At 36.9% G+C, this 14,044-nt stretch overlaps 1 protein-coding gene across 1 annotated transcript; it reads left to right on the top strand.

Annotated features, from left to right (window-relative positions):
- The first annotated feature begins 11,077 nt into the window (after positions 1-11,077).
- On the top strand, positions 11,078-12,680 carry LOC148554056 (uncharacterized). The gene is made up of 3 exons (XM_088494959.1): positions 11,078-11,963; positions 12,074-12,331; positions 12,646-12,680. Exons 1-3 carry the CDS (start codon positions 11,078-11,080, stop codon positions 12,678-12,680), a joined length of 1,179 nt encoding a protein of 392 aa, XP_088351085.1.
- The last annotated feature ends 1,364 nt before the right edge of the window (positions 12,681-14,044 follow it).

Raw genomic sequence — 14,044 nt, 5'->3', positions numbered from 1 at the left:
CCCAAGAGTTGTACATATGTGATGATTCCACTGTGTATCATGAAAGAAGAATTGTCATTATATGAGAAGATGAGTAAAAAAGCACAGGTTCAGACATCTTCCCTCTTTCCAAAATCAAATATATCCTAATGAATGATAATGTTAATAAGTAGATTATAACCTACTTCACAATGGCATCACCCTTAATTGGGATATCCTAATCATTTGTAATCTTTGATATAAGTCTGACAGCCCATTCCATATCAAAATTGAACTTTTGAAACATCTCGTCGTGTAAGTTGTAACAAGGATAATGTGAGAATTGTTGACAGCTCTTAATTAGTAAAATAGACTCATCCAGTCCACCACAAGAAACCTAGATGTAAACAAACAAAATAAGCAGCAGAAAACATTTAAAAATTTAGACATAAGATTCAATCCTCATCTTTTGCAGACAAAGGGGATACAAATTCAAACCTATACCTCATTGAAACATTCTATTCATAAAAACAATAGTTGTATTTGTTTCCATAAAGAGATCAGGCACTCAAAGTGCGTAAAATAGATCTCTCGCACGATGCTCTTCCTACAAACGTAACATTATTAACACAGTTAGATATGGAAGTTATAGAACATGGATAAACTATTACCTTTCCTCTTGCCTCCCCTTTGATCAATACCATTGGATGTCCCATTTATTCCACAGATGTAGCTGCCAGTGGCACAGATATTGTGAACAGAAACACCAATTCTCCTTGCTGATTTGCTAATGACAGCACACTCCTTCAAAGTATCATATATTCCCTCTATACTATCATCTTTCATATATATGAGGAAGCAACTACTCAACTGTCAAGCATATAAAGATAGCCAATTAAATCAGGTCTCTAATGATCAGTTCACCAACAGTGGGAAAAAATAAAACACAGGCTCACAAAAAGACAGAGAAAACCTTACTTGGCATTGGCTCCTTTTTGCATGGGTAAGTGAGGCGCAGATTTTTCTTATGCTGGGTGCACTTCCACCAATTCTTTGTTTGCTTCCAACAATGGATGCTATGCTCTAACTATTTCTAACACTATGAAAAAGTTGCTATAGGAAAAATATAAGACGAATTAAAACAAGAAAAAAGAACAGCTGTAGAGGAAGAACAGGCGAGATAAACCAGAAACCAGCAACCAAGTGACGCACAGCAACTAGGGAACGACAACGCCGAGAACTACCGGGGAGGAAGAACGGCCGAAATGAACTAGACCAGTAGAGGCAGAGGACCAGGGACCAGAGGAGCAGCACAAGCAGAAGCAGTTTCAGTAATTCAACAGAACAAAACAAAACAAAACAAAACAAAACAGAAGCAGTTTTAGTAATTCAACAGAACAACCAGCAAGGCAGCAACAATGAAATAAACAAGTCAACAACCAGCAGCAATCCATCAAATAACTTACCATACTAAAGTTTGAAACTGAATCAAGGAATAGCTTACCATACTAAAGAGGTGTGACTAAATCGAGCAGCCATAATAACAACACTTGCTGCAACAATGGAACGGCTCAGAGCAAGGGGGCAGCAGCGGAATGATGGCTCCGACGGTGGCGTACGATGGAGCAACTCACGATAAACAATCCCTGGCATAAACAATCTCAGCAACAACTCTTATAGTAACCAGGATTTTGACCGACAATGAGAAAAAACCAGAACAGGGCTAAAGCTTACTAAGGAGATGGCGGCTCCAACGGTGGCAAAACAGCGACGGAGCACAGCTCCTTGAATGGAAGGAGAAGAGGCTCACAGCGGCGGTGACAAGTCGCGTTGAGGGTGACGATGGCAGGCTCGCAGCAGACGCGACGCCTCTTCCTCTCTCCAGTTGGTTCTCCCTCAGCGTGGCACTCTTCCTCTCGATGGCAATGCACACCTGCGACTCCATGGATGGCGACGGAGCTTCGGCGGCGCAACCTCAACTGGCGACAGTGGCGGCGACAGTTGGACATAACTCCCCTTCCTCGCGCAGCTCTCTCTCTCGACGTCACCTCCCTCTCGCGTGAACTCTCCTCTCGGTGGAACTGACGGCGATGACGACCCAATAGTGACGGTGACGGCTCGGTGGCCCCAGTGGCGACGACGAGACTCGGCGGCTCCAGCGGCGACGACGACGAGGCTCGACGGCGGTGACGCGTGATGGCGGTGGGACAGCTCCTCCCCCGACACTCTCTTCCTCTCTCTCTCGGATCCCCCTCTGCTCGTATCCCTTTCCTTATTTCCCATTTCTTCTTTCTTTCGGTTTCAGGTGTGTGTGTTGTGCTGCTGAAGGGGAAAGGTGAGGGTAGTGTTGAGGTTTGGGGGGAGGTTGCAAGGCGGTTAGGGTTAGGTTAAAGGGGTTAGGATTTGTTTGTTTAAAAATGATTTAGGAATTTAGGTAAAATCAAATTGGGAATTAGGGTTAGGATTTTTGATTTGGGGATAGAATATTTATTTGAAACCTAAATAAATTCTAAAAATTTCTTTTAAAGTGTATTATTGCTTATCAATTTATTAGTTGGCTCTTAATTAAATATTTTAATTTAAAATATTAAATTTTAAAATCTCTATTACTTAAATCAACTCTAGAAAATTCTTATTATTTTATAACTACTAAATTTTATAATTTAAATATAGAAAATAATTCAATAATTATAAAATTAAATAAAATTTATATTTTAATTATTAAAACTGGAATTTAATTATTTTTTATAAAATAATTTCTGAAAATAAAGTCCCTAATAAATAAATAAACTCGAGATTAGCTCATAATAAGATTTTTTCAAAAATTTTGGATCTTACACTGGTGGTTGTGAAAGGGTTAGCCGGTTAGATCATTTGGAAGGGGAGACTTTTATATAGGTTTTTTTAAGAAAATCGGTTCGGTTCGGTTTGGTTAGAGTTTTCAGTATCAAAATCAAAAACCGAACCAAACCGCAAAAATAACTGCAAAACATCATTTTTCGGTTTTTTCGATTTTCGATTTGTTTAGTTATCGGTTTTTTTTTATTCGGTTAATCAGTTTTTAAGATTAGAGTTAAAAAATAGATAAAAATAATATAAAAAATTGTTCAATAATTTTAAACTTAAATAAAATTTTTAGTTTAATTATCAAAATTTAATTTAGTTACTTTTAATAAAATAATTTATAAAAATAAAATTTTTAATGAATAAATAAATTAAAATTAATTCATATTAATGTCTTTAATAATAATTATGTAAAAATATTATTTAATTATAAATTTTGAAATTACTTTTAAATAAATATTCTGATTTTAAGAATTAGAGATAATTAAATTAATTATTTTCAAAAGATCATTTTATTATTAATTTATAAATTATTTTTAAATAAACACTAATTAAAATAAAATTAGAGATACTTAAATAATTTTTTTTTTCATAAAATTTAAAGTATTGAATTTAAAAATCTTAAATATTTAAATCAAATCATATAAATTTTTTTTTAACTACTAAAGCTTTAAATTATAACTAAAAAAATATTCTGTTTAAATGACTTATTATTTAATTTTTAAAAGAATTTTAAACTTAAAGTATCGTTAATTTGACTTAAATATTTTTAGTAAAATAAATTTTTGAATATAAAATCTTAATAAATATAATAAATCATAAATAACTCATTAGGTTAATTTTCAAAAATTCAAAATCTTACATTTAATATGTTAAAATAAAATTTTTTATTAATAGCAAAAAAATCTTTGAAATTCGTGACAAATAAATAACTTGTTACAAAAATATTGTATTTTGTGACAAATTAATTTTTTGTTACAAAATATTTTGAATTTTTGCAACAATATAATCTTTTGTTACAAAACATTATAATATTTTGCAACAAAACAACAATTCGATACGAAAGTCAACATAATTTGTAACAAAAGAAATCACGTTGTTACAAAATATTGAAATGTTTTGTAACAAATTTTCTTGTTGTTACAAAATATTCTTATTTTGTAACAATAACTAATTATTGTTACCAAAAAATCATAATTTGTAACAATTTTAAATTTGATACAATTTTTTTGTTACAAATGCTCCATTTTCTTGTAGTGTTCGGAGTGCAGGGAGGAAAATTCCTCGGCTTCCTATTAACCAACAGGGGGATAGAAGCAAACCCCGACAAATGTCTTGCAGTAATCAACATGCAATCTCCTCGGAATAAAAAAGAAGTCCAGCAACTAACAGGTCGGTTAGCAGCTCTTTCTCGCTTCTTGCCAGTAGCAGCAGAGAAAACATATCACTTCTTCAACACCTTAAAAAAGTCGGATCAGTTCACCTGGACAGAGGAATGTGAAGAAGCCTTTCGAAATTCAAAAATACCTTAGGATCGCCACCTATACTGAAAAAGCCAGAACAAGTAAGCCTCTACATCTATTCCTTTCAATTTCAACTAACACAATCAGTTCGGTACTTGTAACAGATAATGAAAAAGAACAACACCCAGTGTACTTCGTAAGTAAAGTCTTACAAGGTGCTGAAACGTGATACCCGATGATAGAGAAATTAGCATTTGGACTAATTACCACAGCTCGGAGGCTACGACATTATTTTCAAGGATAATGAATTATAGTTCAGACCAATCAACCGCTTCGACAAATCCTAGCAAAACCTGACCTAGCGGGGAGACTCACAAAATGGTCAGTCAAACTCTCAGAATTCCACATTACTTATCAATCCAGGGGATCTCCCAGGGCCCAAGCTCTGGCCAATTTTATTTTCGAATTCACCAATGAAGTAGGAGCAGCCGAGCCATGGGAATTATATGTGGATGGAGCGTCCAATGATAATGGATGCGGAGCAGGAATACTGCTGAAAGACAAAAAAGGGGTATATGCAGAATAATCAATCAAATTTCTCTTCCAAGCAACAAATAACCAAGTCTGGTACATCTCACACTAACAAAATCCAGCCTAGATATGCAGTATATTCTAAATGTGTCACAGGAAGGAGATTGGCGAACTCCCATAATACACTACCTGAAGACAGGGATAGTACCAGAAGGCGATCCGAGATCCTTCAAAAGGAAAGAAACTAATTACACCCTAATAAGAGACGATCTAGACAGACGTGGCTTCTCCCGACCACTACTTAAATGCCTTGCAGGGGATGATGCCAAAGCAGCAGTCGACGAAGTCCATGAAGGAATCTGTGGACATCATATTGGAGGTAGAAGTCTGACAGCAAAAATCTTGCGCGCAGGCTATTACTGGCCAACCTTAAGGTCGGACTGCACAAATAAGGTGCGAAAGTGCGAATCGTGTCAAAAATGCTCGCGACTAATACACAGTCCAGCCGAGACATTGCATATGTCCGATGCCAGCTGGCCATTCAACAAGTGCAGCATGGACATCCTCGGACCATTCCCAATATCGCCATGCCAGGTAAAGTTCCTTTTGGTAGCCATTGATTACTTCACAAAGTGGATAGAAGCACAACCACTTGCAAAAATCACCTCGGACAAGGTACAAAAGTTTATTTGGAAATTTATTATTTGTAGATATGGTTTACCAAGAGAAATTATTTCTGATAATGGCGGGCAATTTAGTGATAAAAAATCACCTCGTTCTTAACTAACATGAATATTAGACACCACTTTTCCTCTGTCGAGCACCCACAGACCAATGGGCTCGCAGAGGCGGCTAATAAGGTGATTTTGCAGGCCCTTAAGAAAAAATTGACCGAGGCTAAAGGCCGCTGGGCCGAGCTTATACCAGAAGTACTATGGAGTTATAACACAACTTCCCAGTCCACGACAAAAGAAAGCCCTTTCCGCTTAGTGTACAGATCTGAGTGCATAATCCCTTTGGAACTCAACCAAGGCTCAGTAAGGACCGAACACTTCAACGAGAGTGCCAATGGACAATCTCGACGTGCCGAACTTGACGTCGTCGATGAAGAATGCCATTACACAGAGCTAAGACAAAAATCAATGCAACTAGCTATGAAGCGTCAGTACGACAAGAAAGTCAAACCAAGAATCCTTAAAGAGGGAGACCTAGTGCTCAGACAACTAGAAGACATTCGGAAGCCACCAGGCCATGGAAAATTAGCGGCAACATGGGAAGGACCTTTTCGAATTGCCAAAATAATTAGGAAAGGAGCCTACTGCTTAAAGACATTGAACGGAACAGCCTTACCGAATACATGGAATATCTCGTCACTTAAATACTATTATAGCTGATCATACTGTTGTAAGAGGCAGGATGGCCAGGTACTCTTTTTCCTAGCCACGAGGTTTTTCCCTAAGGAGGGTTTACTCGGGTAGGTTTTAACGAAGCCGACCATCCTGCAAACATCATACATGAGGAACAATTCTATCTGAATAAAATCATGCATTTACCATACTACACAGTTATATTCTATACACCAACAAGTATAAACGTTGGAATCATAAAGCATATCATAGCAAAGCAATTCCGAAACCATAGTTCGGAAAACCAATCAATAAGGTCGGAACAAAAACCGGCTTAAGTTTTTCAAAAAACAAAATACAATTCCAAATTACTTTCTAAGAAGACACCAATATTCAAACAGGCGGCGGAACATTTTCATCATGATCTTCGCCAGCTTCATCTTGGACCAACTCTCCATTAATAACAATCTTCGTCACATCAAGCTGACGAATGTCAAACCCGGGAACGAACAACGACACCTGAGAAACAGCTCGGTCGAACCCCGAGGTGAATATCTCTATACCTTGGTCCTCCAGCTCATGAATTCGGGCGGTCATCTCACCCTTTGTCTTGTCATTTTTCCTAATCTCGGCCTGAAAAGACCGAATCTGGTCCTGAAGAAGACCAATTTCCTGCTCCTTCTCCTTCAACTTCGCAGCAATTTTGGTAACAGCCTCTTCCTTTTCCTTCATTTTAGCTGTAATATCGATGATAATCTCCTCTTTTTCTTTCACTGAATGCTCCAAAATGACAAACTTGTCAACCTCGACCTGCTGCTCGGCCTCGAGGAATTCGGTGGTATGACCAACACACAGCAGATGAGCAGCAACAACCTGACAGGGTAACATTAAACCCAATAACAAAAAAAAAAAGAAAAAGAAAGAAAGAGACAAACGCAAATTACCTGAACATATTTGCCTAAAGCTTCCAACCCGGCACGGCGGGTAAGCACCATGTCCCCAGGAAATTGGGAAGCCTTATCAGAGAGCTCGGCCAAAGGAAATTGATCGCTCCACAAAGAATGAGCATTCGCTCCAGGAATAAAACCATGGAGTTTACGCTCGCGATCAAAAACTGATGTTGAAACCTCGGCAGCAGCCTTACCCCCCTCAGACAACACTTCCAAAGAATTCTCAGACACGTCCCTTTTTCTTTTTGAAGAAACTGGCTACACAGCAGAGAAAGCAACACCCTCCTCACCAGTCTTCGGAAACGCAGAAGTACTCACACCTTTCTCCTTTTTCCTGTCAAGAAAAGATTGAAGCCTAGACGAAGTCAGATGCGGAACCCGTCCTCCTGCAAGAAAACACACCACAAAAAACAACATCAGTTTTCAAAAAGTAAACTACTACTAAAGATACACATGTGTATTACCTATATAAGTCCGCAACCCCTCCCTATCATTATCTTTTTCAAAACTCAACATCTCAGAGATCGAAAGGCATTCACCAGCAGCAAATTTTTTTTACCAAAAAGTCAATAACCAAATCCTCCTCCTCAGTCCTATAAGCCTCAAGAACTTGCATGGGCTTGGAGCACCAATAAAGCGGATACCTCTCTATCAACTCATCATCAAGATAAAAAGGGTATTCAGTCTCTACATATCGGACTTTGACAAATAGAGATTTGAAATTTTTAAAGGAAGACTTGTAAAGAAGGAATAAAGAACGACCGGGAAAACTACTTAAACAAATCCATAAACCCTTTCGAACTCCCTTAGACTGGAATAGAGAAAAGAAAACCCCAAGAGAGGGAGGATATTCAAGAAAAACCATCAAGCACTGATACGCTTTCAGAAACGCCCAAGAATTGGGGTGCAGTTGGGAAGGGGCACAATTCAGCTGGATCAACACGTTGCATTCAAAAGACGAAAAAGGTAACCTAACATACAACTCAGAGAAACAAGGGGTATACATATAGAAGTAGCCCCAATCTCCCCTGCGTTCACAAACCCTATCCTTACTCGAGCAGGGGAGAAGTTTGATGGCAACATTAGAGTCATCCTTAGTCAATTTCATAGCATGAAGCTCGCGAAGAGAATTAGAACTACAGTACGAAGAAGCACGGGTTTTAACATCGTCATGTACCCAGTGATAAAGATCATCTTTTTTAACCTCAACAACTTTCTGTTTTTCCTTCAACTTTTCCTTTTTCATTATAGACTAAAATACAGAGAAAGAGTAGAAGACGGAGGAAAAGAAAAATCTAACCTTTGGAAGTCATTTTTGGTCAAAATCAGAGTAAAAAGGAGTGACTTTTTGAGAGATTTCCAAGAAAAGCCTATTACAACCCACTAACTAAGTGGGAAGACAAAAAAAGGAACTGCCAAGAAACCAGGGGTCAAAAACGGTTCAGTTGCAGTCATTAAGTGAAATAATTGCAGCATGTTTTCCTAAAAACAGGGAAAACACCTCTTTGAAGACAATAACTAATCATTAAACCATTTTTTCAAAACATAGTTTACAACTCACACAGGCCCAACAAAACACAGCGTTGAGCTTAGGGGCAGCCGAGACCAACAAAAACCGAGATATAGGTCGACTTAAGCTCAACTTGCTAAAAAATAAACACCCAGGCAAGTCAAGCTTGGGGGCTGTGTACTGCACCCTACAAAATCATAACTAACACCTTATATCTCGGTCATGTCAGCCATGTTGCGAAAGCAGATAAACAACAGATAATCACGATAACGATAACCACCCAAGGATCTTGACTAAAACCGAGATCCACTCCAACAAATCATTAAACGGACTCAACCCAAAAATTTATAAAACGGCAGCTACTGGAATAGGTCACCAAGGCGACATCTGGGAAAGACACACAAGTATTTCGTTCTCACACTTGAGCACTAAGAAATATTCTCTACTGACTTGAGCGTCGGAGTCCTTTTTGCAGGTACCCCGCTCGGTTCGTGTTCAAGCAAGGTGTTCCTCGTTATAGACCAGGTCATCTCCCCAGTGGCATCTGGAGTCCGACGTATAGCGCGGAGACGAGTATCCTTGCCTGAACAATAACTTTCTCACAACTTCTTATCCCACCATTGTTGTCTGCAATGGATGGAGAAGATGGAAAGAAGACAAGGAAACATAGATATCTCATCAGAGAAGCAAAACAGAGAAAGCTAAGCACATCAAATGAGAAAGGTTATACACGCATGAAACATCTATGAATCAAACTTCATTCACAGTGTATCTCGACCCTTTTTTTTATTGCTACCTTACGGTTAATAGGCCATTGTGTTATGTTGAATGAAATACAGAGAATAATGGACGGCTTGACAAACAACATATAAGAGGAGAGAGTTCTGCAGCAACAGACTTCACAAAGCTTGCACTTATAGACAGAAAGCCCCTCACCATAATCCAACCAGGCATGTTAATCTTGGTGTGCTTCCTGCACAAAATTTTCCTTCTCCATGTTTTAGATTCAAAACTTAAGTCTTCATATGAAACTTATGCAGGAACAAAATATATAATACCCACATTAGGGAAGAAATGAATTTCTCAAATTTAACATATGCAATCAACTTCCTTCGCCATGAATCTTAATTTTCGTAATATTCATCAGAGTATGACGAAATTAAATAGCTAGAGACAAAATTAGAAAACGTGAGCATGATGTAATTCGCATATAATAATTAGTACAAACCAAATTGTGATTTAAATGTAACTTTCTTTAATCATTGGTTTACGCGTTCATTTTAAAAAATGATATACATATATACACATAATTTTATTACTTATTTATATTTCATATGAAACAAGACATGCATAAAACAGAATATGAGAATAAAACCATACAGATTTTCTTTGAACATGATTCACAAGTAAATTATTAATTTAGTTGAAAAGATTTGTAATGTTAACAAATAATAAGTTGTGGTTCGTATGTTATTTTTTTTACCTAATTGGAGTCCAATGATTTTTGCTATATTTATTCAATCAAGAGTGTTGTCACACACAATGACCAAAGCTCTGCTGAGAGGGATGTGTACACGGTGCAGTTTAGCTATCCACGAATTTTAAGTTTTCCAAAACAGGCTGCAAATCCTGTAATGCAAGGTAAGTATATATGTTATTATACAGATTTACAAAACTGAATGGTAAAGTTGCATTACAAATCTTGGTGAACTAAATATTGCAGGTTCAAATGGTGAAAATAGTCTCGGTTTAAACAGTAGGAAGCAGCAGCAGAATTTGACCTAAATCATTTCTAGAACACCATCAACTATGTCAAACATTGATAGTCTTTTAGGAGAATTGTTCCTTTCAAATTGACAAGTTTTTTTTTTTTTAATTTCCAATCTAAGCCTAAATCTACTGAACTATTAATCGACCATGTGCTTGCTACATTTGTTAATAAATAAGCTTTTTTGATATCCTACGCAGTGTAAATTTACAAGAAACCATATACTAAAAAGTGAAAGTATATATGACAATGAAGTCCACTGTTAACAAACTTTATAATATCGTATTAAGTCAACTAAATATTCCCTATGGATTATGCTTCCATAGGTCCTCAAAGTATGGATCATTCCCCAGGACCATTGGAATAGGACAACACTGGAGTTCACCAGTGTTTACCAACAGGGGAGAACTGTAACATAATAGAGTTTGTTTTTTGTATAGCTGTCAAGTTGGTTAGTTTGTTAGACATAATTATAGCACTATTAGTTAGTAATTTATTTTTCCCTTTTGCTATATATATATATATTGTAATTGGTACTCAGTACTCCGTGGTGGTTCTTTTAATCAATTATTCTCTCTTTTCACTTCTTTTCAATTCTTCTTCCATTACTTTAAATTTCAATGACCTGAGAGTACATCACCAACCTTCTTCTTTTCTTATAATTATTTTTGTAATTCACTTGAATTTTAAGCTTGGTATCATTTTACATGGTATCAGAGCGAGAAGATCCAACTATGGCAGATAATTTAGCTAATCCGAATGCAAGCCCTTCATCAAATTCCGCTGCAGATTTTGAGAATTTCACCGCTTTCATGCGTCAACTCTCTCAGTTCCAAGCACATCTTGGCAGATCTAGTTCCTCTTCTGCAATTTCTGATCCGATTAGCCCTTATTTTCTTCATCCAGGAGAAAGTCCTGGTTTGGCTCTAATTCCGCTTAAATTAACACCTCAAAATTACTATCAGTGGTCGCACGATATGTGGAGAGCACTCAGATCGAAGAACAAGGTGAAATTCCTCGATGGATCTATTCTAAAACCAGGTGAAGGTGATCCTAATTTTGAAGCATGGGATAGGTGTAACAATTTTCTCCTCTCCTGGATCAACCTCTCTCTCAGCCCTGAAATCGCTAAGAGCGTGATGTGGATTAGCTCAGCTCCAGACTTGTGGAATGATTTAAAACGTCGTTACTCACAGGGAGATGTCTTTCGAGTTGGTGCGTTAAAAGAACAATTTTATACACTCAAACAAGGTGATCTTACTGTTACCTCTTACTTTGCTATGTTGAAAGCTATTTGGGAAGAATTAGAAAATTTAGGTGCTATTCCTAGTTGTGTTGCTTGTGTTAATGGATGTTCATGTGGATTACGAATTGTTCGAGACTATGCTTCTGAGGAATATGTTGTCAAATTCTTAAAAGGATTGAATGAGCAATATTCAAATATTAAATCACAAATCATGCTAATGAAGCCGTTACCTGAAATCAACACAGTACTATCTATGTTAACCCAACAAGAGCAAGAATTGAATTGTGACCCGTCAAATAGCAACATAGTGACTAACTCTTTAGAGGTGCAAACCTCAACTGGAGGCGGTTCATTTTCTGGGGACGAAATTCAGGCAGAGGAGGAAATCAAAAATCTTATAGTCGAGGCTACACTTTAAAGTTTTGTAGCTACTGTAATCGAATTGGTCATTTAGCAGAGACATGCTATAAGAAAAATGGCTTTCCTACTCACCAAAAGCAGCGAGTAGCCAATCAACTTAGCACTGACGAGATAGTTGAGAATTCTAGTGCTGAGATTGCTGATTCTAACCAGGATAAAAAGAGCGATGATACAGTACTTGTGTTGACTCCAGATCAGAAGGAAACCTTACTAGCACTCCTTCAACAACCACGCATGCCAACTTCAAATAGTGTAAACCACATTACTTCTTCCGCCACCCTTACTCAACCAAAAGGTAGGCATTGCTTGAGTGTATCATCAAATTTTACTAAAACTTCTTGGATACTTGACAGTGGAGCTACTGATCATGCATCCTATATTCAAGAGTCTTTCAAAACTTTTCATTATATGAGACCAGTTTTGGTAAATCTACCTGATGGTTCTACCACTACAACAAACATTTGTGGCACTGTGCAACTCTCTAAACATTTGATTCTTACCAATGTTTTATTCATACCTCACTTTAAATATAATTTGATTTCAGTGTCTAAACTCACAAATTCATTACATTGTGAATTAAAATTTACTGATTCTTTTTGTGAGATACAGGTACTCCCATCATTGAAGATGATTGGGCAAGCTAAAGTCATTGGTGATCTTTATGTGATGGATGCTCAACCTTGGAAACTAACTACACCAGAAGTTAACACACATTCTGTAAATGTCACAGTGCAGCAAGATTTAGGAACTCTATGGCATGCTAGACTAGGTCATTTACCATCTAAAAGAATGTCAATCATGAAAAATACATTTCCATTTATTGAATGCATTTCATCATCTCATGTTTGTGATTCTTGCCACTTGGCTAGACAAAAGAAATTGTCTTTTCCCATTAGTAATACACAATCAGAATATATTTTTGATTTGTTACATATAGATATTTGGGGACCACTCTCACTTTTATCTACTGCTGGCCATAAATATTTTCTCACAATTGTAGAAGATAAAACAAGGTTTACTTGGATTTATTGCATGAAACTAAAATCCGAAACTAGAGTGTTAGTAGAAAATTTTGTTCAAATGGTGCAAACTCAATTTCATAAAGTTGTGAAACAAATTAGAACAGATAATGGGATGGAATTTAAAATGAACTCCTTCTATAACTCGAAAGGAATATTACATCAAACATCTTGTGTTGAAACTCCTCAACAAAATGGAATTGTTGAGAGGAAGCATCAACATATACTGAATATTGCAAGAGCACTTTTGTTTCATTCTAATGTGCCAAAATGTTTTTGGCACTATGCTATGCAACATTCAGTACATTTAATAAATAGACTACCAAGCACCTTCTTGAATCATCAAATGCCTTATGAGGCACTTTTCAAGAATAAACCAGATTTGACTCATCTCAAGGTATTTGGTTGTCTTATTTTTGCTACCACTTTGAGTACTAATAGAAGAAAATTAGATCCTAGAGCTAGAAAATGTGTTTTTCTTGGTTATCAATCAGGAACAAAAGGGTCCATTTTGTTTGATTTAAAATCCAAAGAAATTTTTATATCAAGAAACACTGAATTTTATGAACACTATTTTCCATTCAAACAAATACCAAGCACTGATTTTTCTATAGATCAGCCTTCAATTGAATCATCCAATTTTGACCCTTTTGCATTCTTTTATAATAACTCTGCACATACTTCTTCATATGAGCCTACTCATGGTATAATTGCACCTCACACCATACACACTACACCTGATTTATCTGCCACTTCTACATCACCTATGGCATCTCTTCATGATATAACAGATTCTGCATCACCCGCCACCTTAGAATCAGCATCTGCATTGGCACCATTGGAACATTCATCCATTCATATTGAGTCACAATCTGCTGCACCAGTTTTGAGAAGGTCTGAACGAGAAAGAAAAACACCCTCTTATCTTAAAGATTTTCATTGTTTCCATATTTCATCACATAGAGATCCAATCAATGCGGCCCAATTAC

Source organism: Arachis ipaensis, chromosome B7 (assembly GCF_059453495.1).
Source record: "Arachis ipaensis isolate K30076 ecotype BB chromosome B7, ASM5945349v1, whole genome shotgun sequence".
Taxonomy (NCBI): Eukaryota; Viridiplantae; Streptophyta; class Magnoliopsida; order Fabales; family Fabaceae; genus Arachis; species Arachis ipaensis.
This window is presented reverse-complemented; position numbering and strand designations above follow the sequence as displayed.